This window comes from Drosophila rhopaloa, unplaced genomic scaffold, assembly GCF_018152115.1.
Source record: "Drosophila rhopaloa isolate 14029-0021.01 unplaced genomic scaffold, ASM1815211v1 contig_3, whole genome shotgun sequence".
Classification (NCBI taxonomy): Eukaryota; Metazoa; Arthropoda; class Insecta; order Diptera; family Drosophilidae; genus Drosophila; species Drosophila rhopaloa.
This window is the reverse complement of record NW_025335123.1, coordinates 479,075-502,388: the sequence shown is the minus strand read 5'-3', so window position 1 is coordinate 502,388 and position 23,314 is coordinate 479,075. Positions and strand designations below refer to the sequence as shown.

Here is a 23,314-nt window from a genome sequence, read left to right as displayed (position 1 = left end):
ACAATTTCGTTTGTAATTATTGAAAGCGCTATATTCAAAATATACTTATCAATTAAACCCTAATAACTATTAAAGTAATAGCAGAATTAAATCTCCCCTATATACTTTTGTAAATAAAATATTTTCCAATAAAAACGAAAGACTTAGTGGTGTACATTAACCTATTAAATATGTTTTTATTAATAGAAATATATAAATTTCGTGCTGTGTAAATCTTAAAATATTAGATTTCTGATTTAAAAAACACTATGTTAAAAAAATTATTCTTGGGAGTAAAAATTCAAGTGAAGTGTGTCAAAATTACTCTTTACAAAGTCATTATCGTTCGGCAGCTGAAATAAAGCACGCGGCAAAATAAATGCAGAATTGGCTACAGCTTACCGATACTAACTGATTTCGGCAAAACAAAAATAGTAAAAGGAATATTAAAACATATCTAATGACAATTTTACATTGCTGGTCAAGCAAACTCATTTTTGTTTAATTGCTACTATGAAATTTCTAAATAATTCAATGTATTATGCCAATTCAAATAAGGAACACAAACAATCCAAAAAGACGTTAAATAAAGAAACTCTCTTTAAATATCCAATGTAATCCGATGTATAAAACAATGCAGAATTAGTTCCCAGTTTGTAAATATTAAATGGGAACAAATTCAGCGTACAGATCAATCAATTTCCATGGCCAAAGATGCCAACCTAAGCCTATCACATCGAAAATACAAAAAATCAGCTAAACTAATTATTGCTCCGGATTCAGTCGACCAGGTGTCGGCCATGGTCCTGCGGCGTGGAGAAGATGATTGCGTAGATGAGGCCGTCCCGAACGGATTCCGTGGGATTGCCTACGTTAAACATAAACTTGACGCGATGGCAGTTCGCGTCGGGCGCACAAGAGTACATAGGATACCAACCGGTCTTGTTGAACACCACATAGATCTTGTAGATCTGATTCCTGTAGATGTATACAGGTCGGTCGAACGTGATGTCCAGCAGGGAGTCGTAGCGCACTCGCGCCGTGCAGTGGGTGTACGTGATCCTTGAGCCATGCATGTCCTGGATGTGAGCGTACAGCACTTCGGTGTATCGCTCCGTGAAGCCGGCGGAGGTCATCAGCTCACCGCACAGCACGCGCGTAGGCACCTGCACGCCCAGGATCCAGATGTTAGTGTCCACCTGGAAGGTCACGCCCGCATCTGTGACGCTGGTGTTGCGGAAGTCAAACTGGCGGGTGAGGGAGCGCATGCAGTATGCGCGCACCATGTCGTTGTGCGAGTTTCCAGCGGCGGATCCGGCTCCACCAGCTGGCGCTCCACCCGCGGGCGCTGGCCCCCCTCTATCGCCGCCTTCGTCCTCGTTGGCGGGCGCAGGAACACTTGCTCCGCCCTCATAGCCCTCGCCGAAACAACGCAGTGTGGCTGGCGCTGGAGCTGGCGCAGCATCGGAAGTAACACCCACTGGTTCCGGGGCGCGCATGACCAGCTCCTCGCCCGCAAAGCCGAATCCCGCGCTGATGGACCCAAAGCGCGGTGCATTTCCCATCATCATCCCGCCGCAGCCAGGCCGGACTGCCGGACCCGGTCCCGGAAAGCACACACCGCCGGTGGGAGCAGCCCCGGTACGGTACGAGGAGGACTGCTCCCGCTGGCCGTGACGGTGACCCGATTCGTAGAAGTTGCGCGTACTGCGGGACACGCAGAAGCCCTCTGGCATGTGGCAGTCGTTGAGCGTGGGACTGGAGATCTTGATGAGGATGGACAGGGCCTCGTGCTGCTGCAGCAGCTTGGAACGGGCGGGACCCTCGGCGAACTGCTGAGGCGTCATGGTGAGGAACCGGATCTTCTTCACGGCCTGGCGAAGCATGGCGCCGTCGAGAATGGTGCGCTGGGCGTCCATGATGTTGATCATGTTAGCGGCGGCATCGGCGGAGCCGTCGCTATCAATGATCACCAGGTCGTCGGAGCCTGAGGCCACGTCCAGTGGCGGAGAACCTGCTGTAGAAGCAGCAGCAGCAGCCGCAGCAGTGGAGGAAGTTGAAGCCATGCCGGCGTCCGTTTCAAAGCTGTCGCCCTCGTCGTCCTGGTGCATGTGCTGCACCATGGCCGCCACATCGGGCTCCATCTTAATCTCCTCCACCAGGACATGGCCGCCGGTGTTGTCGGGCGACTCCTTGGTCAGGACCTGCCCCCCACCAGCGGTCTCTTCCTGGCCAGATTCGTTGAGGATACCCCGCTCACTGGCGAACTTCAGCAGGCAGTTGAACAGATCCAGTTCGGAGTCGATGTTAAGCCGGTTCTGGTCGAGAATGGCCATCAGAGTGGAGACCTCGATGTCCAGGAAGCTGGGGTCGGACAGGACCTCGCGCGTATTTGCCGCGATCAAGTCCATGCTGCTCTGCATGAGCCGGGGCTCATCGAATAGCTTGGCGAACTCGTACGCCCGACAGGCGTTCTTCGGACTAAGGTCCGCCCACAGGAAGTGGGTGCAGCGGGTAACCACATGGGGCAGCATGTACTTTTTGGCCACGTAGCACAGCTCGCAGGCCTTGTCGAAGGATCCGATGGTGATGCGGTCCGTGTAGATGTACTCCAGCATTGCCTCGAAGGCCTCCGGCTGAACGTCTGGTATGACAATCGGGTCCGTCTTGTCCGGCAAATTGCCGTAGAACATGCGCTCAAACACTGGCGAGGCCATGGCTAGTAGCAGCTTGTGGCCGGCGATGAGGCGCTGGTTAGGCGAGGATCCCGATCCCACTAAGAATCGGCAGTCGGCCCATTTTTCCGAGTGCAGCAAGTACTGTCCGCGATCCTTCAGCTCGGTGAGGCTGTTCTGCCAGTCGAGATCCATTTCCTGCGGGTTTGATGGTCTAACAGGGATCTTGGTCACTAAAAGTCAGGCCTTTGCTTACCTGTTTTGTGCGAAACTCCTCCTTTTTTGCGAGTTGAGTTGCGGATTTGCGAATATTGTATTGCCGCCAGTGTTGCACACGGCGCACTTTGCGTGCTGTTTTTACTCGCCAGGGTTGGACAGAGCTGGCCGATACGGGCTGCCACATCGTGCAAAATAGGGCTGTCACAATTTATGAAATATCGTTTGGTGACTTCGCTTTTTAGTCCAATCGTTGCCAACATTTTTGTTTATTTATATGTAGCAGAATATGTCAAAATATTTCCGAATAAGTCGGATAAAGTTAAATTTTTTTTTGGAAATTTAAAAAAATATTGTTTGTTCCTGCGAAGAAAATAAGAATATTAATCAAATAAGTATGAAAAGGCACCACTCAAACTATCTCTCAAAAAAGATAACTATGGAAATTTTAAAAAATTAATAATTTTGTATAATTTATGTATAATTTTAATTTATGTATAGTTTTGTTTGAACTAAGTTTGCTGTAATGGAAAATGCCAACCAAAAATATATCATTTTTAGAACATGACAACATACAATACATATGATAATTTATTAAAGCCTTCTTACTGCTCAGTTTAATACGCGTATACTTTCTTAGACTCAAAATAGAGAAAAAATGTATACAAAATTAAATTTTGTTTAATGGGAGTGGCACAGAAATTGGTTAAAGTGTGCACATCATGCCATCCGATTGGCCCTAGAATATAACTATATTAATAAAAAATATTTATTAAATAAATAAGGTTTTAGACGTAATCAAAGATTGCGAGCTAAGTTAAAGCAAATGTTTCAATAATCAGAATGTTAATGGTTGTTCCTTAAAATAATTTTCCTAATGTAAAAAAATTAAATTTTTTTCTTGAAAGTTTGGATATGTAACGTTTTTAACAAATCCCGGGAAAACAGTCGATGGCCGCAGGAAAACCACGATATTGCCAAATTCTGGCAACTTCGCTACTATCGAATAAACACAGATTGTGGTTCCAGCTCTATCTAATAGCAACAATTGCCAGCGAAAATAAAAATTTATTCGGCGCATTTAATACCGGGGACAGCAGAGTTTTAGACCCATAATATAAGTACCCAAAAAGAAGAAAAAGTGCGGGAAAAAATAAGTTTGGATAATATCGCTTGTCACCTACGTGCGTTTGTGTGAGTGAGTGTGCGCGTGTGTTTGTGCTTTGTTCTGCGAGCGTTTCGTTTCGTTTTTAGAAATGGCAAAGAAAACCTACGATTTGCTCTTCAAACTGTTGCTGATCGGCGACTCGGGAGTGGGAAAGACGTGCATATTGTTCCGATTCTCGGATGATGCCTTCACGTCCACCTTTATTTCGACCATAGGTGAGTAACGGGAGCTTACATACATACATATATCAGCTGTACAGCCAGGACATGTGCGAAAGTGTGTGTGAGGGACTGGGCGTGGCACTGCCTTATCGACTGGCGGACGCACTGCTTGCTTCGATCGCCTTTTGACTTCACCTACAAAACAACAAAAACCCAAAATGTGACTATACATAACTCCCTAAACTAAAGTACCAAACCAAAATTGATACACGTAATACAGACGTGCAAACATTTTGTGTGTTCTATGTGCAATGAATCATCGTAATATCACTGGGGACTTTAGTTTCCAAAATAGCGAACTTCAAGCTCCGCGTTCCGCTAACATAATCGATAACACCAATGTGACGTCATTGGTCTTCTTTTGCGTTTGTTTTTCCGCACTATCATTGTGATTTCGGATCCATTTTTCAGGCATCGATTTCAAAATCAAAACAGTAGAGCTGCGCGGCAAGAAGATCAAGCTGCAAATATGGGACACCGCCGGTCAGGAGCGGTTCCACACGATAACCACCTCGTATTATCGAGGGGCCATGGGCATAATGTTGGTCTATGACATAACGAACGAGAAGAGCTTCGAGAATATAGTCAAATGGTTGCGGAATATCGACGAGGTGAGTGACCCGACCCCAGCGAAAGATGTATGAACCCCTTTGCGACTTAATAACCCTGTATTAACCCATTTCCAGCACGCCAACGAGGACGTAGAAAAGATGATTCTGGGTAACAAGTGCGACATGACGGACAAGCGGGTAGTCAACAAGGAGCGCGGCGAAGCGGTGAGTATCCTCCAATAGGGGTATCACCCCCACCCGTGCAGATAGTGGATCAGTTGACACAGCGTTATTTCCCCTATCGTACTTCGTATTCTTTCTTATTCCCTTAGAGGAACTTGCCTTGGATACCGAAATTAAACAAATTATTTTTATTTATAACATTTTTCAATTGTTGACCTCGAGCCGGAAAAACTCAAAAAATTCAAATTATTTAAAATGTAAATAAGAATAAGCCAGAGATCAGAGATCGGTATTCTGCGAATATTCTTATGATTCATCATTCATGTTTTATTTTACCTTTTGTGCTTATAACACTGTCCCAAAACATTAACAACTACAATTACAGATTCTTACACAAATTGCTTTTATAAGTAAGAGAAAAGTACCATTAATTGCATATTAAATGGTATTCCAATGGACGTCGCAGATAGTAAATGTTAATGTTTCTTTAAGACCATTAACATACAAATTTATTGAGTTGAATTCGCTCATATATGAATCATTATCCCGACTAAAAGTGGTCTTAATATAAATAAATGCAACAAATCCTGATGGTTGCTTTATTTTCAAGTTAACAAATCTATTGAATAGACAATTAAACTCACAGTTTAGGGTAAAACACACCAGGCTATTTATTATGATTGCTTTTCAATGATCAAATATGCCCGATGCTTGATCGATCAATTTGTTTACAAAGTCTAAAACCCTCTCTCTCTTTTCCATGTCGCCCAACTTGTAGATTGCCCGTGAACACGGCATTCGGTTTATGGAAACATCCGCCAAGTCGAATATAAACATCGAGCGGGCCTTCTGCGAGCTGGCCGAGGCCATTCTGGACAAGACATCGGGGCGCGAGTCGGCGGAGAATCCGGAGCGTGTGATTATCGATCGCCGGAACAACGAGAAGGCGCCGGGCTACAGCAAGTGCTGCGCGTAAAACGGCGTTAAGGGCAAACGGGGCGTGGTTTGGCCCGGTTTGTGCTTAGATGTGCGTGGGGAAGGCGAAGGATGGAATTGGATCGGATTGGATTGAATTGGAATGCGGTGGGGATCGGTTTCTGAAACTGCTCCGCACAAACGAAGGGAAACAAAGCAATAAACCCGGGGTCACTCGCACGGAGGAAACTTACTTATTACGAGGATACGCAGATGGAACAAGCAACAGAAACAACCTACCTAAAGTTTAACAACAGATATTGTAATACAAACATTTGGAAGCAACTTTACAAAAACCCCGGACGATGGTGGTCAGATAAAATAGGCTACGTTAGTTAACGCACACTCGGCACTTGGACACAGCTCCGTTAGGAGGAGCCACTAATTGCATTTCGGGCCAAATTGTTCAGTTAGCTAGCGTGGACAGAAGATCAGTTCCAGGGACTATCCAGCCACATGACACGATAAAGATAAAGATAACAAAGACGCAGACATAAGCAACTTTTGTAACGTAACTTTTGATATATACATAGTCTTACGATTCCTGTACTCAGCCGTTCGTTCGTTCGCCATCACTCGCACTCCCCTGCCGCCCCACTTAGTGTTTTGTTTTGTTTTGCGTTTCAGCCTAGATATAAATAACACTTATACATATTATACATCGGATAGTATATAGCATATATCTAGCTTGCTTTCGCTTTGTTTGTCGATACTAAGCCAGTGAAGAGTTCGATGGGAAGGTAGGGGGTAGACACTCTGCAGTCACTCATCAAGCCAGAGTTAGAGTTTGAGCTGTTCCGAAATTGTTTTCTGATTATTGCCTATATATATATTTATACACCATAATATTGCATCGTTTTTATGTGCGTTCGCGCCCGTACACCCATTATATATATATGTGTACACTTAAGGGGGCGTGGGTGTGCGCGCGTGTATATCTCCATGTATGTATGTAAGGACGTTGCACGCCATGTAGCATCCGCAAGGAGGAGCGCCCAACCCCAACGCACCATCAAGCGCTTTCCTCCTGTCTCTTGTAATTTTATTTAATATTTTTTTTCGTGTAAACCTATTATTTGTAACTGTATATGGATTTAGTTTAGTTGTCCACACCAAATGATTTACCGATTAAAAATTATAAAGAACAACCTAAACCATGTCAAATAAATCGAATGACTTTTTTTGGGTGGTAAGGAAGTTACGGAAATAATTAGCCAAGCTCTGGTCTGGATACCTAGGAATTTTTTGATTACAAAATGGGGAATCCTTGATTTGTTTAACATATTGATGTATGTATTATTAACAATGTATAAATTATTAACAAGAAAGGAAGCTAACTTTGAAAAGCGGACGTTAATATACCCTTGCAGCTTTAACAAAAATGTGGTGTTCTTTATAACTACTACATCGTTAGTAAAGACTAAATATCTCGAGCTAGATACCTAATTGATTCATGTATAAATATTAAATGGTCGGAAATGTCTCCTTCTCTGCGTTGCAAACTTTTGCCTCAAATTTTAATACCATCTACAAGGGTGTACAAATAGATCAAATTGTTCGTGTCCAATAAATTTATTATTGTTATTGCTCCATCTGATTTTAATTAGATTTAATTGGCTGTGAAGTAAAATAAATTGAAATTAATTAGTCAGTACATATACCTTTTATTTTTGTAGATGCGGTTCATCCTTTACAATAGTATATATAGCCATGAAGTGAATTCATTATCAACATGATCGGACTTTCCAAAAAGAAAATTATTTTTTCATTAATTATGCTGAAATATGCTTCAGCTACTACTGTTAATAATTAATGATGTTAAACTGACTTTTTCCATTTATGGAATGTATAAATTTAACAATTTATTTGGAGAAACTTGGGTATAAAATACATCCTTAAAAAAAAAAAATAATATTTTTGCGAGTTGTACATTTGATGTACTACTTGACAGTCTGATAAACACATGTCCCTGCTATCCAGGTGGATAGCACCCGGAGATTGTCGTCCAGGAGAACAAAGTCCGCATCGGAACCAAAGTCCAATGTTCCCTTCTGCTTTTCGATTTTCAGGCACTGTGCGGGATGCAAGGTGGCCGCTTCAATGGCGTAGACAACGGAGCAATCTGCAAAAATCAAGACGTGGTGCTCAACAATAATTCCAGCTATGATCACTCCTGATCCCACTCACCTGTGGCCTTCTGGAAGATCCGCACGCACTCGTCCATGGGTGCGATGCTGCCGCATAGGGTTTCCGTGCCCGCGATAAATGCCTTACCCTGTTTAACCTGCAGGGGCAGCTGTCCTATGTGGTGCACACCCTCCTCCAGCCCCAAGGCCGAGATGGCGTCCGTGACCAGGATCAGGCCTTGCGGATGCGTGCGGTAGGCGATCCGCAGGGCAGCCGGATGCGTGTGCACTCCGTCCGAGATGATGCCAAAGTACACGGTCCTTCCGTGAGGCACTGCGTCCGAGGCGAGCAGTCCCACCAGGCCAGGGTCGCGGTGGTGGAACGGCAGCATGGCGTTGAACAAATGCGTGATCAGCGTGGCGCCCTGCTGCACGGCACGCTCTCCATCGCTCAGCGAGGCCATCGAGTGGCCCAGGGACACTGTGATCCCCCGGTCCACCAGCTGGCCAATCACCTCCGGGTCAGTGACCTTCTCCGGTGCCAGGGTGATGATCTTGATGCGCTCCAAGGATCCGTACGTGCCCTCCAGCGTGGTCAGTCCCTGTGGTTGGACAAAAGGAGAAAATCTAAGAACGAAGGGTCGATTTATAGAACGGAGTTTTTATAGCCCTGAAGAGATCTAAAACACTTGTGTTTTACTCTATTAACTCTTAATTTGTATTTTAGTAAAAAATTAAAATTTTTCTTATTTTTATACATATATTGGAAGGTACAAAACTACTGAACTAATATCAAACAACGGAATTTTCAGAACGTTTTTCGACTTACCATAATTGTGAAATTACACCCAAGTGTACCTCGAATTCATATAAAAACAAGAGAGAATATATAGTCGGGTGTCCCGACTATCAGATACCCGTTACTCAGGTAAAGGGAGTGCGAGGGAGATGGAGATAGAAACTTTGATCACGCATAACTTTTTAACGAATGGTCCGATTTGATAGGTATTGATAAACACAATAAAACTGCATTTTTACTTTTCCGAAATATTTAAATTTTTGAAATCGTATATAAGCGATTGTGGGCGTTAAAGGGGGCGTGGCACCTTTTTGAAACAAACTTGCGCTGCGTAGGAACTCCTAGAATGTGCATGCAAAATGCCAATCTTCTAGCTTTTATAGTTTCCGAGATCTCAGCGTTCATACGGACAGACAGACAGACAGACAGACGGACAGACAGACGGACAGACGGACATGGCTAGATCGACTCGGCTAGTGATCCTGATCAAGAAAATATATACTTTATAGGGTCGGAAACGCTTCCTTCTACCTGTTACATACTTTTGCACGAATACAATATACCCTTTTACTCTACGAGTAACGGGTATAACAAGAGAGAACGCTATAGTCGAGTGCCTCGACTATTAGATACCCGTTACTCAGCTAAACAACTTAATATAAATATGCCTTCTTGTATGTTTTTCGCCGCTCGAATTAGCACCTTGGCCAGCTGTTCCAAAGTCATCTGTTAGATGGCGCTATTGCATTGCGCCATCTATCCCAAGACATTGGTTCCACGGGCCATGAAAGGCGGAAATGTAGGGGCTAGCTAGGCTTAAGCCTTTAATGGGTTTTTGGGCGTTAGAGTGGGCGTGGCAAACTTTTATTAGGCCAATCGATAGGTATTGACGAAACAAATACATATCAATTAAAATTTTCATAATAGCATCAACACTGTGAAACAAACTTGCGCTGCGTAAGAACTCCTAAAATCTACATGCAAAATGCCAATCTTATAGCTTTTATAGTTTCCCAGATCTCAGCGTCCATACGGACAGACAGACAGACGGACAGACGGACAGACGGACATGGCTAGATCGACTCGGCTAGTGATCCTGAACAAGAATATATGTATATACTTTATAGGGTCGGAAGCGCTTCCTTCTACCTGTTACATACTTTTGCACGAATACAATATACCCTTTTACTCTACGAGTAACGGGTATAAATAGTTCAATCAATAGTTGAATTTAAAATGAAAACTAGATTATAAAAAAGGATGCCGTATCAATAATTTCCCACCTTATCAATAGTCTGTATGCAGTTCTCCGGATGCGCACCCTTCTTCTGCGGATTGATGAAAGGACCCTCGGCATGGATGCCCAGGATTCCAGCACCCTTTGGGACATCTGTGGGAATGCGTGGCAATATTGTATGGTAGCTGTCGCTGGGCGAGGTCACCAGCGTGGGACAGAAGGAGGTGACCCCGCTTTTGACCAGACCGCGAGCCACCGTGGTCACGCCCTCCTCGATTGTGTCGGTGTCGTAAGAGAAGTCCACTCCATAGCCACCTGTAAAACATATAAATAAATTTCAAAAATTACATTCTTATAAAAAATAATCTAATAATCTAATGCCAAAATCAGGGAGTAAAGATAAGAGTTATTTGAAACAATTTGAATCAAAAAGTCATCCCAAAAAATTCTTATAAGAATTAAAATTGCACCCAGGACACTATTGTTAATAATATTTTCTATCAAAATAATAAAACAATATTTATATATTATTGTTATCCTATCTCTTAAAAATAAGCGTTTAGCTTTTTCTTGCCTTTATTATTTAACAGTTATTCCGGATTTTTAAAAATAAAAATCAAAAAATAAAAGTCTTCCAAAGACTATTTTTATGACATTCTGTAAATAAAAGTTATTTTTTTTGCTTCTTAAATAAAAGTTATGCTGGATGAAATAATGGCTAAGCCTACCACAATAATAACTATCTATTTTTATGTTATGCCCAGGTTCCAGGAACCTTAATGTTTTAAAAGAATGTTAACAGCGAATAGTAGAGTAATTATAAATAATGATTTTCATCGTCGCCTAAAACCCGTTTTACGTTTTCTTTCATAACGACCCAGTACATTTCCAACCCTATAAAGTATACGTACTCTTGATCAGCATCACCAGGCGATGTATCGCAAAATTGAAGTAGTGTCATATAGAATATTTTATTTTGGTAACCACTTTCTTGTTTATATTATTAGGGTGGGGTATGGTCTTAAAATGATCATTGAAATGTAGTAAATGTACATACAATTTCCAAATGAATTTGGAAAAAATTTCTGTGACCCCAATAACTTATCCGAAAAGATTTCTGAATCTTTGCTTAGACTTTGCCTAACAAATTACTAGTTACATTTTAATGAATATTCCTTTGGGCTTAAAGATTTTAACACAATTCGAATTGATATACCCTTATATAAAAAATTACAAAAAGTTCGAAGTGTTTCAACAATTTTTTTTGGCACGGGCTTAATGATTAATAATCTTTATCAAAAAAATGCTCTAAAATTAAGAAAACGATCTTTAGATTAAATAAAGATAAAAAAAAATAAATAATGTTTTTTACTTAAAATTATTTATAAATTAAATTCGATTCGGAACAGAAGACCAAACCGTTTTCTAGCCAGTGTTTGAAACCGGCACGAAAGAGAGCAGCTTAGTAACTTTAAAAGTTATGAATTTTAAAAGAATAAACTGATAATGGAAATCAACTGACAATTGAAATAAATCTATTGGTCTTTTTAAGACAAAGAACCCGCTTATCGCGACATTAAAGGCTCAACCACAGTGCATTTTACCTAGACCCACTGTGGTTAAGCTGCTGCCTGGGGCCTGTGAAGTCACGATAAGATTAACTCGCTCCGATTACGAGTGCTCCATATTGAGGCTCATCAACGGGTAAACAGAACTGCGGTGCCTACGACCTTGGCGACTAATTGAACTGCGAAAGAGGCAATTATTGGCATCACAAAGAGAAAAATAACAGCCCATTTCTCTAGTAATAAACTCTCCTAACTTTCACTTTTTTTAACTTTGATATGTATAAATTATATTCATGAGTTTAAAAACATCGCTTTGTAATGAGCTCTTTATATGTCTATTTTGATGTTAATTTAAAAAGTTGTCTATAGAAACGGCAATTGATTTCAAAAATTGGTGTATAAATTAATACATTTTTAGAATTAACAAAACACAAGCACATAAGCTATCTTATCTCCTTTTTATATTAAAAATTGTAAGATAAATTTTTAAATTGAGAATAATACTCATATTATGCATTGATGTTGTAGGGTGTCTTGAAAATCTCCGATGACTGATTTAAAATTCCACCAAAAAATCAAATCCTGCGGTGTCACAAAATCTATAGTTTTTGATGTGTTTCTGTGTACATTTTTAAAGATTTAAATAAAAATGTTTTTAGTCTACTCTTAAGTTTGACTTGAATATTTCAGTTGAAAATTGAAGTGGTTTCTGCGACACCGGGATTGAAATTAGGGTTGAAACATGATTGAAAAAACTCCTGATTTTCTTCAGTGTAATGGGAAAGTGATGGGATGGTGAAGTCGGGACTCAGCTCACCGTTGATCTGGAGGTCGATGTAGCCGGGGGCGACGATGGCGCCTCCGCAGTCGATCCGACAGTGGGCCTTGGCCTGTTCATCGAAGAAGACGGGCTCCGGATTCACTATTCGGCCGTCACGCACCCACAAGTCGTCGTGAATGAGCCGGTGGCCTCGAACTAGGCGGCAGTTTGTGAACTGCAGCAGGCGGTGGCTCCTCTCCTGGTTTTCCTTGCAGGTGCACATCATCCGGGTGTCCATTGGGGGTGGGAGGCGGGGGGCGGGGCAGGCGATCCGAGCGGAATGAGCGATTGATCGCAAATAAACAAGCAAAATGTAAACTAAACGAAACGGCAAAAAAAATGAACTTAATCTGCCATAGTGTGGGACATGTCAGATATTTTGTAGCTAGATTTGGCTCTCGGCATTTTGGCTATTTTTATTTTATGGCTTTATTTAGCCATTTTTGACATTATATTCTAATCACTCGTAGAAAAATACATATCAAAAAGAGAATATACATCTTTTAGTAGTTACTGTTGACATATTTTTTTTTCGACAGCGCAGTTGGAAACACTGATCAGCTGGCGTGTGTGCCACAGCAGGCAGCTTTGAGACGGGTGCATTCGATTGGCGCCAATCGTTATCGATTGAATTCAAATTAAAATAACGCAAGCTAACAGATTATTAAGTGCAACAACAAGGCCCTGGGTAACTGCATGTAGCACCATAGCGCCCACGACCCCGTCCAATTTGTTTTTATAGCCAAAGTTCATGAGGGGCAACCTGTCCTCTCGCCTCGCCACTTTTTACACTCCTTGTCGCCTCCTTCGATGGCATCTCGTGGACGCTGCATAAAATGGCAATATTTACCCAACCAGCCGACAGTGAGCAGGCCGAAAATGCAAATGCAAATGATAATGACGACACGGCACCCAAATAGCAACAGCAAAAAGCTTCAGGTAACTATGTTCACTCGCAAAAAATTCGTATAATAAAACTTACTATTAAAATTTATCTTTGGCTACAAGAAACGTACGTTATGTGGTCCTAATTTTAGTTATATATTAGTATGTTATTTATACATTTAATTCTATATTACTAGTTTACACAAAATATTTTTAATTTCTTGCACAATCATGTCATGGAGAAAAAGAACAATGAGCTGGGAATTGGCACACCTGTATTAAAATATAATAGATTATTGGTACACCACCTTCAGATCGTATAAAGTTTTCGGCCGTATATTTATGCACTCATATAAATACTTCTCCAAAACCGCTGTATAAACGAAAAATGACAAACTTTTAAAAATATGGTTATATTTTTTCCATTTTGTAAGCTAAATTAGACCTGAGCCGTAGGAATAACTTTCATTTTAGTGTTAATTTTCTCCAATGTTGTTAATATTTTTCTACTTTCAAAGGAAAATCGCAATTCCAATTCAAAAAAAATCATGTGTGGAAATATTGGCTAGATTTTGGCGAACAAATTTATTAAAGCTAGCTTTTACAAAATGGATTTTTAATATACGATATAAATTTTAGAAAAAATTGGTTACGAGTGGGGTTTCTTGATAATCGATGGGATATTTTTTCAAGTGTCGTGTTTTTGACATGCTCCTGGCTGCTTCTCTGTCTCAGCTAATCCACAATGGCCGACATTTTAAATACAAATTGCAGCGCTGTTGCTGTTGCGCCCATCCAGTCCATCCAGTCCATCTAGTCCATCTAGCCCATGCAGCCCATCCAGAACAGGACACCTTCCCACTTCCAAATGAGTTGCAGTTTCTGCACACACCCTGGCACACACGTACACCCGGGAACATGAATTGCACTCGAGGTGGGATAGGTTCGTTCTTTTTTGTCTATTGGCAACTGATTAGCATTTAAATTAAAATGTCGCAAAGTGGCCTTACCAAAATGTTCTACTCTTTGTGTGCTCGCCCCATGTTGCCCTTTTATGGTCACAGAAATCTCTAGTGATTTGAAATCACTTGAAAGTGTGTATAAACTAATGCTTTAAGCATTCCACTACGACTTTTAATATACAAATAAAATTTGTAATTTCAAAAACAACATTGTACACTTTCTGAAAACAATATTATTAATTTAAAATTTAAAAGATTTTATATCTCTTGCTCGGTAAGGTAGATTCATATATGGTATTCATAAAAAGTATGTAACGGGAATAGAAAGCAGTTCCGACCCTACAAAGTAAGATATGTATATCATTTATCCCACAGTCTGGGCACTCGAATATAGAGCTATTCCTTGTTGGGCATATTCTTCACTATTTAGAGAAGAAGTTTTGGTTAATTTTTTCCAAATTCAGATAAGTTTGCTGGGGATTTGGTGTTTTGATAGATATGTGGACTACTCAATAACTGGTCTCTAACATATTAACATACGTTTCAACGGGTATCAAAAATTGCATCATTACATTTCGTAAATAGGTGATATTAGACCCTACTTTTATTGCCCAGCATTACCAGAAGGGTCAATCTCTCATTTTCCAAAAGTCGTATTTTTATTGCATTTTAAATATTATTAATAATAATAATAAAGTAATTATTTTTAATTTCAGAATTACAGTTCATATTTTATAAAAATTTGGAAGACTATACCAAATAGCTATCGAAAAAAGTACCCGAAAATCGACACACCCTTACTGTTTTTAGCGCAAGGATATATAAATTTCGGTTTGCCAAAGTTTTCATACTTTCGTGTTAATTCATCCTTTAATATTTGTAGCAGAACGATTGTGTTTGCCTTTATTATTTTTGTGACACTTCAAAGAGCTAACAGCATACAAGCTTAATTATGACAATTTATTATTTTTGAATGAATAATGTTAATTGATTTGTTTCGCAAATGACATCATATACTCGTATGTATGTACACTTTATGTACTTTTGTATACGCATAAGCATATGCCTATCTATTAATGTCGTTAAATTCTCCTTACCAAAATCTTCATCTGTATGTGTATTCGCTGAAAATCACTAAATAATTAGTCCATTTCATTGCTGTTGGCGAGCACAGAAATCACATGAAAAATAATAATTGCGATTTTAAATAGGTAGGTAAACAAGTTTTTGATGGAATGTTTTGACTTGAGGTAAGTGGAACCCAAACATTTGCTTAAATATGTATGCAATTTGTTCATAAATACAATTGGGAACATTTTTTCAAAGTAAAATTCCCATAAATCTATTCAAACCAACAGCACAAAGGTTATTTGCATACATTTTTACGTTCCCGTAAAAAAATTCGTTAAGTCGAGGTTTTGGTATATTACAAGTGAGTGCATCTCCATATAGCAATAAGGCATAGCTGTTCCTAGAATGAATTGTAATCCTTCTGGAATATATATTAACCGGTACAACATCCTTGAATAACTTGGAGTAAAACAAATACGTATTTTTAAATCATTACTATGAACACCATCATATTTATTAAAAATTGAAAATACATTTAAAATCGTCGCAACATATTTCTTAAGCTGGCTTTTAAAGTATATGAATTTCATATTTATGGCACATTGTTTCAAGGGGTGATGGCTCCCTCCTCGGGTTTTTCAAGCTGCAAGGAGAAAGGTATATTGAGATGGTTATTTTCTTTTGTAACTTGTCAAGATTGAACCAACCAAATCGGTGAATTTATCCTGGCAGGCCATTCGAATGTGGGCCGAGGTGGCAGGTGCCTCCAGCTGAAGGTCTCCACTCAAGCCCTGATCCTGGCGAGCAGCTCCAATGGCCTCCTTGATGGCAAAGAAAGCCGATGCTCCTATGAAGAGAGGGGGCTCCCCTACTGCCTGTTGAAAGATTAAAGATATAATATGCAGTTGCAATTTTTTTTTGGGCACAGTGCTCTAAAAACAGACACCAGACAAAAGAAACAGTTCCATTTAATTGGGCTAAGAGCTCCACACAAAAATGAATAAACAAAAACATCCATGTTTCTAATTAACATTCAAAACGAGTGTGTTTTTTCTTTTTTTAATCTATTTTAAAACTTACCTTAGAGGAGTACACAGCCCGTGGATTGGGGGCACCTGTCAGAAGGCTTACATTGAACTCTCCGGGGATATCGGCAAATCCTGGAACCTTGTACATGCCCGGACCCTTGGTGCAGAGCATCCCTTGCGGTGAGTAGACCAGTTCCTCCATGGTAAACAGGCCATAGCCCTGCATGAACGCCCCTTCTATCTGGCCAATGTCAATCGCCGGATTCAGACTCGACCCGATGTCCATGACGATGTCTGTGCTGAGCACCTGATGGTCGCCAGTCAGGCAGTCGATCTCCACCACGGTGACGCCCACTCCGTTCGTGTAGTAGCTGTAGGTGCGGCCACTGGGATTCGTCTCCGGGTGGTAGCCGATGTGCGGCATCGAGTAGAATCCGGTGGCCGAGAGGCTGATCCTGTCGAGGTACGCCCTTCGAATCCACTCCTGCCAGGTGCCGCCGGGCAGGGCCGCCCTGATCGGCGCCAGTCGTCGGCTCAACTTGTCACAAGCCTCCAGGACAGCCATGCCGTTCAGATCCGATCCCACACTGGCCGCCGTGGCCGAGGTGTTGGGCACCTTGTCGGTGGCCGTCTCCGAGATGTGGATCAGCTCGGCCGGAATGGCCAGGGCCCTGGCAGCGCACTGGATCATCTTGGTGTTCAGTCCCTGGCCAATCTCCACGCCTCCGTGGGACAGCAGGACGGATCCGTCGGCATAGATATTGACCAGGGCACCCGACTGGTTCAGGTGCGGCACTCCAAACGCGACGCCGTACTTGGTGGGCACCACTGCCATCCCACGCTTCCTCCAGCGATTCTCCCGATTGAATCGAGCGATCTCCGAGCGCCTTTCGTGGTATCGCGACTGGTTGAGACAGTTTTCCAGACACCGCTCGATGGGGAAGTGCTCCAGCTTCTGCTCGTAGTGCGTGTAGTAACCCGTCTTATAGAAATTCAGCCGCATCACGTCCACCAGATCGCGACCCACGACCCGGGCCACATCCCGGATGATGTGCTCTCCGGCGAACATGCCCTGCGGTCCCCCGAAGCCGCGGAAGGCCGTGTTTGTAGCCAGATTGGTCCTGCACATCCGTCCAAACACACGGATGTTGGGTATTCGGTAGCAGTTCTCAAAGTGGCACATTGCTCGCTCCATAACCTAAAAAGTTACGTAAGTCAGAGGAACTTAGTTTATGGCTTGAAATGGACGGATTGCGACGGTTTTCAAACGTCTAGATTTTAAATATACATTCTGAATTAATTGAAGGTGGGATTTCACTTCTAGTGAATCAAACTTAAAGAGGTAAAAAAGTCGGGTCGAACGAGAAAATATTAGAATGTTTAGTGTAATGTTATATCATTCTTCGTCACAAAATTATATAAGAAGTTTTGCATGTTAAAAATTCGATTTTTATACCCTTGCAGAGGGTATTATAATTTCAGTCAAAAGTTTGCAACGCAGTGAAGGAGACATTCCCTTCAGCATCACCAGGAGAGTCGATCTAGCCATGTCCGTCTGTACGTCTGTCCGTCCGTCCGTTTCTACGCAAACTAGTTCCTCAGTTTTAAAGATATGTGCTTGAAACTTTCCCAAAAGTTGTCTTTCTTATGCAGGTAGTATATAAGTTGGAACGAGCCGGATCGGGCGATTATATCATATAGAAGCCATATAATTGAACGATCGGAAAAGCCCTAACTTTGATGTTTGTAAAGTTAAGAAGTTGGGATTTTCTATGGGTTTTATTTTTGCCCAATTAATCCGACCTATCAAATTTCATAAGGATCGGCCGCCTATATCTTGTAGCTGCCATATAACTGAACGATTGGAAATTCCATAACTTTGGTGTTTTTAAAGTTAGGAAGTTTGGATTTTTATGAGTATTAAGAATGCATCATATGAATAATTTTGGAGAATATAATTTACAGAATAATCTGCAAGGGTATATCAACTTCGGCTCCGCCCGAAGTTAGCTTTCCTTTCTTGTTTTACTACGTTTTGATTTTAGATAGACATACTTCTCATAAAAAGGAAAATACATTTCCTTGCTATTAAGGGGCTAAGAAGACCTATCCCTCTTTTTGATCAAGGTGAAAATCTTAGTTCTTTTTGGAGTATTTGTTAAATTAAAATTTGTTATTTTATATTTTCCTGATCAACTAAACTATGTAAGAACACTAGTAGTTGGCCAGTATATTTAATTAGGAGGAATTAGAATAATAATAAGATATTTTTATAAATTACATTTTGTTCGTACTTGCTTTGTTTAATTTTAAATTCTGAAATTCTGTATATAAAGTTTTGGATACCATGGTTTTAAATATTAGAACTCAGTTAGTCAGGAAAGTCTTATATGTTGGCATTTTGGCAAATTTATCAAAGACCTAGCCATTGACTTCAAATGGTCAGGCTTTTCTTTAATTATAGCTGCGATGTCCAACCAAACTTTTTAAACTATCCTACTCGCCTCTTCCCAAATTTGCACAAAACCTAATTGATATTATTCACTGAGATAAAATGTTCAAAATACAAATAATTTGTATTTTATGTTAGCCACATTTTCTGATCTCGTCTATTGATTTCTGAAATATTAAGCAAAATTGACTGCAAATTAAAAAGCTAATATTATGCGTATAATCGTACATATGAAATACATGTATGATATAGTCATTTCAAGGGGTCTTTTAAGGAAAAATCATTGAGAAATTCGCATAGTTCTTCGAAAACCACGGAATTTTAATACAGCTCCAATTCTCGGAAATATTTGTTATATGTTTGTATATAAAAAGAGGGAAAATCTGAAAAGCTGTAAGAGACTAGAAAGAATCGGCGGTGGCGATCGGACCATCACAACAGATTTTCTACTCTGCTGCTTTATGTTGGTAGTCGCTTTGTACACTCTCGCGGTGCGCATCATCACTAGGTTTACTGCCGTCCACAGTGATAAGTGGGTTTATCTTGAAACTTTTTAATTTTTGTGATGAATACAAATTAAAAATGAAGCAAATAACTACAGCAAGCCCACAATAAAGTGCGAAGCCCAAAAGACAATACAAATAATAGATAACGGTTTATGAGCTATACTTGGCAAGTCGGTTTCGTCTCACCAACCCTATTTATTGGCAGAAAGGCCTTGAGAAATTAAGAAGGACTTACCGCCAAGGACACGTCCAAGGAATAGCCGGCGTTGCTGTAACACTTTATGTCGCAGGCAGTGAGTAGGCCCTCCTTGGTGAAGCCCACCTTGTATTTGAACAGGAAGGGGTGGCGGGCGCCGGTGATAAGCATGTCCTCATCCCGGTCCAGCATACAGCGCACAGGACGACCCATCCGGTGGGCGGCCAAGGCCACCGGGAGGGCGACCGAGATGCCTCTGGACTCCTTGCCGCCAAAGCCACCACCCAAGCGCTTGGCTCGACAGACGACGCGGTGGGCAGGAAGCGAGGTGACTCGCGCCACCAGCTTCTGAATCTCGGAGGGATTCTGGGTGGAACAGAAGACCTCCAACTCGTCGCTATCCTGCGGAACAGCAAAAGCCGCGTGGGTCTCCAAGTAGAAGTGCTCCTGTCCACCCATTCGACAGGTGCCTTCAAAGGTATGATCCGCCCGAGCCAGGGCCTCCTCCACATTTCCCTTGGTCAGAGTTCGAGGATGATTCGGGAAGAAGGAGTTGTGTTCGATGGCCTGTTCTATGGTCACGATAACTGGGCTCAGATCCTGGTACTCCACCTTCACCATCCGTGAGGCTCGTTGAGCCAATGCCTTGTTATCCGCAACAATGGCGCCCAGGATCTGACCACAGCAGTTGACCACACCGACGGCAAACACGTGCTCATCCTGACGCAGACGACCGACTTCATTTTCATACTCTGTTAAGTCCTCGCTCGAAAAGAACCGATGAACTCCCTGAAGAGCTAAGGCTTCACTGGCATCCAACTTGGTGACCTTCGCCCGAGGTCTGGTGCTTAACACCAATGCCAGGTAGACTTCCCCGTCCATTCGAGGAATGTCGTCTGTGTAGATGGCTTCTCCAGTGGTTTGTTTCAGAGCAGCGACGTGGACTTTGGGTCTGCCAATGGGATCACAGAGGGGCTGATCGCTGCACACGCGCTCGAAGAGCTGGGCGCTCTTTAAGACGGGAGTCTCGAAGACAAGGGCACCACTTCGCTCCTCGGGGGCTACTCCATTGGAGGATATAATACCAGCCTTGCTCAGCCTTTGGGAGATGACCAGGAAGGCCTTAAAAAACAAGCTCATGACCAAGGCTCGTCGATAGGCGATCATTCCCCCGGGAGCAGAGCTGGACAAAGGTAGTTCCGTACACAAACTCTCGGCCACGAGCTCCACTAAGTGGTGATTCCACTCCCGACCAGTCATCAACTGAGAGGTCTTGGGTGCCAGCACTGTTGTAGGAGCCATTCCACCAAAGGCCATCGAAATCTCCGCTACCACGTTTGACTTCTCCTCAAATCGAACGTTGAAAGCTGCATTCACGATGGCTATGTCATCCACCCTTCGCCTGGCCTGCTTGAAGGCCACATAATGCTGATCCGGGGTAGTCCTCGGAAAGTGGATGCCCAGAAGGACCTCCTGGGCTCCGATAATGTTGCTGCGATAGCCGGTGAAGAAGCCAGTTCCCATGTGGACGGTCCTCCTTCGGAACACTCCGTCCACAAAACTAGCCACCTCCAGTTGAGCTCCTGCAGCGGAGAGCAGCGGATTCATGTCGGAGATGGGGCTTCCGGTCATGATGTTTCCGCCCAAACAGGCGACATTTCGAATCTGCTTTCCGGCAAAATAATGGAGCGTATCCACGGCGCATTGGAAGAAACGTGTCTCCGTTTCTGCCAACTGCTCTATTCTCTGTCGGAGATGCAAGTCGATCTCCATTAAACTGACCGCGGCCCCGAAATAAATGCCCTCCTGGGATTCCCTCACCTCCAGCAGCTCTTCCACCCGGGTTGGGTTGATCAGGTGAGGGTACAGGAAGTGCTTGAACTTAACCTCGATGCCCACCTCCGTATTGCCCACCACCAGCCTGGCTTCCGGATGCTGGGCCTTTAGTTGGAGGAGCTCCACCAGATGGGAGGGACGATACCAGGTCACCCGTTCGGAGCTGAAGATCAGGCTCTGGGAGTCGAAGGCGTCACTTAGCTGGAGTTCGGGTGGAAAGATGGGTTCCTGGGTGGGATCCAATGGCTGGAACTCGCTGGGTTGGTAGAGCTCGGTGTCGGTGCATCCATCGCCACCAGCCCTGCAGCACTTCTCACCCAGGCCGCAGGCGAACTCCTTGGTGAAGGTCCTGAAGCCCTCGAGGATGGGTCGGTAGCCGGTGCAGCGGCACAGGTTGCCCTGAAAGGCCACCTCCAAGTCCCGCATGGAGGGCTGATCCTGATTGCGAAGGAGGGCGTACATGGACATCACGACGCCCGGAGTGCAGAAGCCGCACTGGGAGCCATGTGCTTTGGCCAGCCGCTCCTGCACTGGATGCAGCCGCGTCCTGGTGCTCCCGATGCCCTCCACCGTGGTCACCGCGCATCCATGCATCGCGCACACGGGCGTGAGGCAGGCGTTGACGGCCAGGTGGCGGATCCGGTGAGCACGGCGGTCCAGGCGGGACACCATCACCGTGCAGGCGCCGCAACCCCCCTCCGCGCATCCCAACTTGGTGCCGCACAGGTGAAGCCGCTCCCGCAGGAACGTTAGAAGCGTACATTCCGGATCCGGAGAGGTTTCCGTGACCTGGAATAGGGCAATAAACCGTTCAGGATGGTAGTGGTATTCAGGCCAATAAAAGTGTGTAAAAGTAAAAGTTAATTTAAGTATTTTTAGGTACCTTTTTTCCATTCACAAAAAACACTAGTAACGAGGTGGATGTACATACATATGTACTTCCAGACATGATTAAAACTCGTATACTAACCGAAAATTGAAAGACACCGTTCAGGGTGTTAGTGGTATACAGGCCAAAAAAAGTGTGCAAAAGTAAAAGTGAAGTGCACACTGTTCCCTGTAAGGTATATAAATTCTTGATCAGCATTTTCAGGCGAGCCGATCTCGCCATCTTTGTGCTAAAAGTATTGATGCTGCGAATTAAAATGTGCACTGGTTTTTCAAAATATATTGGGAACTTAAAACTTAGTGATTTAGGTTACGTTATTGTTTTTTTCAGCGATTTCAGAAATAAGGTTTTAATTTCATTAAAATCGGAGACCCGCAAAATATGCTGCCATAGGAACAATCGGGAAAAAGGGAAATAAAACTTTGACTTCGTTGTTTTTTTAAATTTATACCCATATATTTCGAGACATAGTAATTTTTAACGATTTTAAAGTTATGTTTTTACTTTTATAAAAATCGAAAGACTATATTTTATTTCTAGAGGGAACAATTAAAAAATGTAGAAAAAAAATCGAAGTAGCTTAATATAGAATATATAATTTTGGAAGAAGGGTATATAAGCTTCGGTTTGCTTTTTTTCTCGTTAACTTTGTTTTTGAAGTGAAACTTCTTTAGGCGCGTTACGGATTTTCGGGGACGGAGTAAATGACCGTCACGAAAAAAGCGGGATCCCCTGACCCTCTCTCACCGCTGACGAACGATCTCTCTCTCCTCTTCTATCCTCTCTCGCTCTCAGCGCGCTCGTACAAATTCGAGAGCTTAAGGCAGGCTTGCACCTTGTTGGCGCCCGAAACCTGATTTTTTTCTGAAATTTATTTCTTGGAAAGTATGGTAGGTGTGGGAATAAAATTTTAGCCAGTTGTAGGGTACAGTTTATTGAAGCTACACAATTTTTTTGAGTGCGATCCAAGG

General features: G+C 42.6%; 4 protein-coding genes across 6 annotated transcripts; 1 reads left to right on the top strand and 3 right to left on the bottom strand.

Annotated features, from left to right (window-relative positions):
* Positions 1-143: 143 nt before the first annotated feature.
* On the bottom strand, positions 144-3,041 carry LOC108047724. Its single transcript, XM_017128042.2, has 2 exons — positions 2,911-3,041; positions 144-2,852 (listed from the first exon to the last, which is right to left on the bottom strand). The coding sequence occupies exon 2, from the start codon at positions 2,847-2,849 to the stop codon at positions 759-761; it is 2,091 nt and encodes a 696-aa protein (XP_016983531.1). The 5' UTR covers positions 2,850-2,852; positions 2,911-3,041; the 3' UTR covers positions 144-758.
* Positions 3,042-3,870: 829 nt separating this feature from the next.
* On the top strand, positions 3,871-7,136 carry LOC108047723 (ras-related protein Rab-10). Its single transcript, XM_017128040.2, has 4 exons — positions 3,871-4,253; positions 4,671-4,870; positions 4,946-5,035; positions 5,772-7,136. The coding sequence occupies exons 1-4, from the start codon at positions 4,127-4,129 to the stop codon at positions 5,967-5,969; spliced, it is 615 nt and encodes a 204-aa protein (XP_016983529.1). The 5' UTR covers positions 3,871-4,126; the 3' UTR covers positions 5,970-7,136.
* Positions 7,137-7,612: 476 nt separating this feature from the next.
* On the bottom strand, positions 7,613-13,011 carry LOC108047722 (N-acetylglucosamine-6-phosphate deacetylase). Of its 3 annotated transcripts, XM_017128037.2 has the most exons (4): positions 12,516-13,011; positions 10,177-10,445; positions 8,156-8,696; positions 7,613-8,090 (listed from the first exon to the last, which is right to left on the bottom strand). In XM_017128037.2, the coding sequence occupies exons 1-4, from the start codon at positions 12,754-12,756 to the stop codon at positions 7,909-7,911; spliced, it is 1,233 nt and encodes a 410-aa protein (XP_016983526.1). In that variant the 5' UTR covers positions 12,757-13,011; the 3' UTR covers positions 7,613-7,908. The 3 variants fall into 3 exon arrangements, with proteins under 3 accessions (XP_016983526.1, XP_016983527.1, XP_016983528.1); XM_017128038.2 differs by lacking the exon at positions 12,516-13,011 and having other exon boundaries at positions 8,156-8,721; positions 10,177-10,390; XM_017128039.2 differs by lacking the exons at positions 10,177-10,445; positions 12,516-13,011 and adding an exon at positions 8,924-9,044.
* A 2,952-nt stretch (positions 13,012-15,963) lies between these two features.
* On the bottom strand, positions 15,964-22,419 carry LOC108047736 (xanthine dehydrogenase-like). The gene is made up of 5 exons (XM_017128058.2): positions 22,338-22,419; positions 19,658-22,243; positions 16,517-17,662; positions 16,144-16,311; positions 15,964-16,079 (listed from the first exon to the last, which is right to left on the bottom strand). Exons 1-5 carry the CDS (start codon positions 22,401-22,403, stop codon positions 16,044-16,046), a joined length of 4,002 nt encoding a protein of 1,333 aa, XP_016983547.2. The 5' UTR covers positions 22,404-22,419; the 3' UTR covers positions 15,964-16,043.
* Between the last annotated feature and the right edge of the window lie 895 nt (positions 22,420-23,314).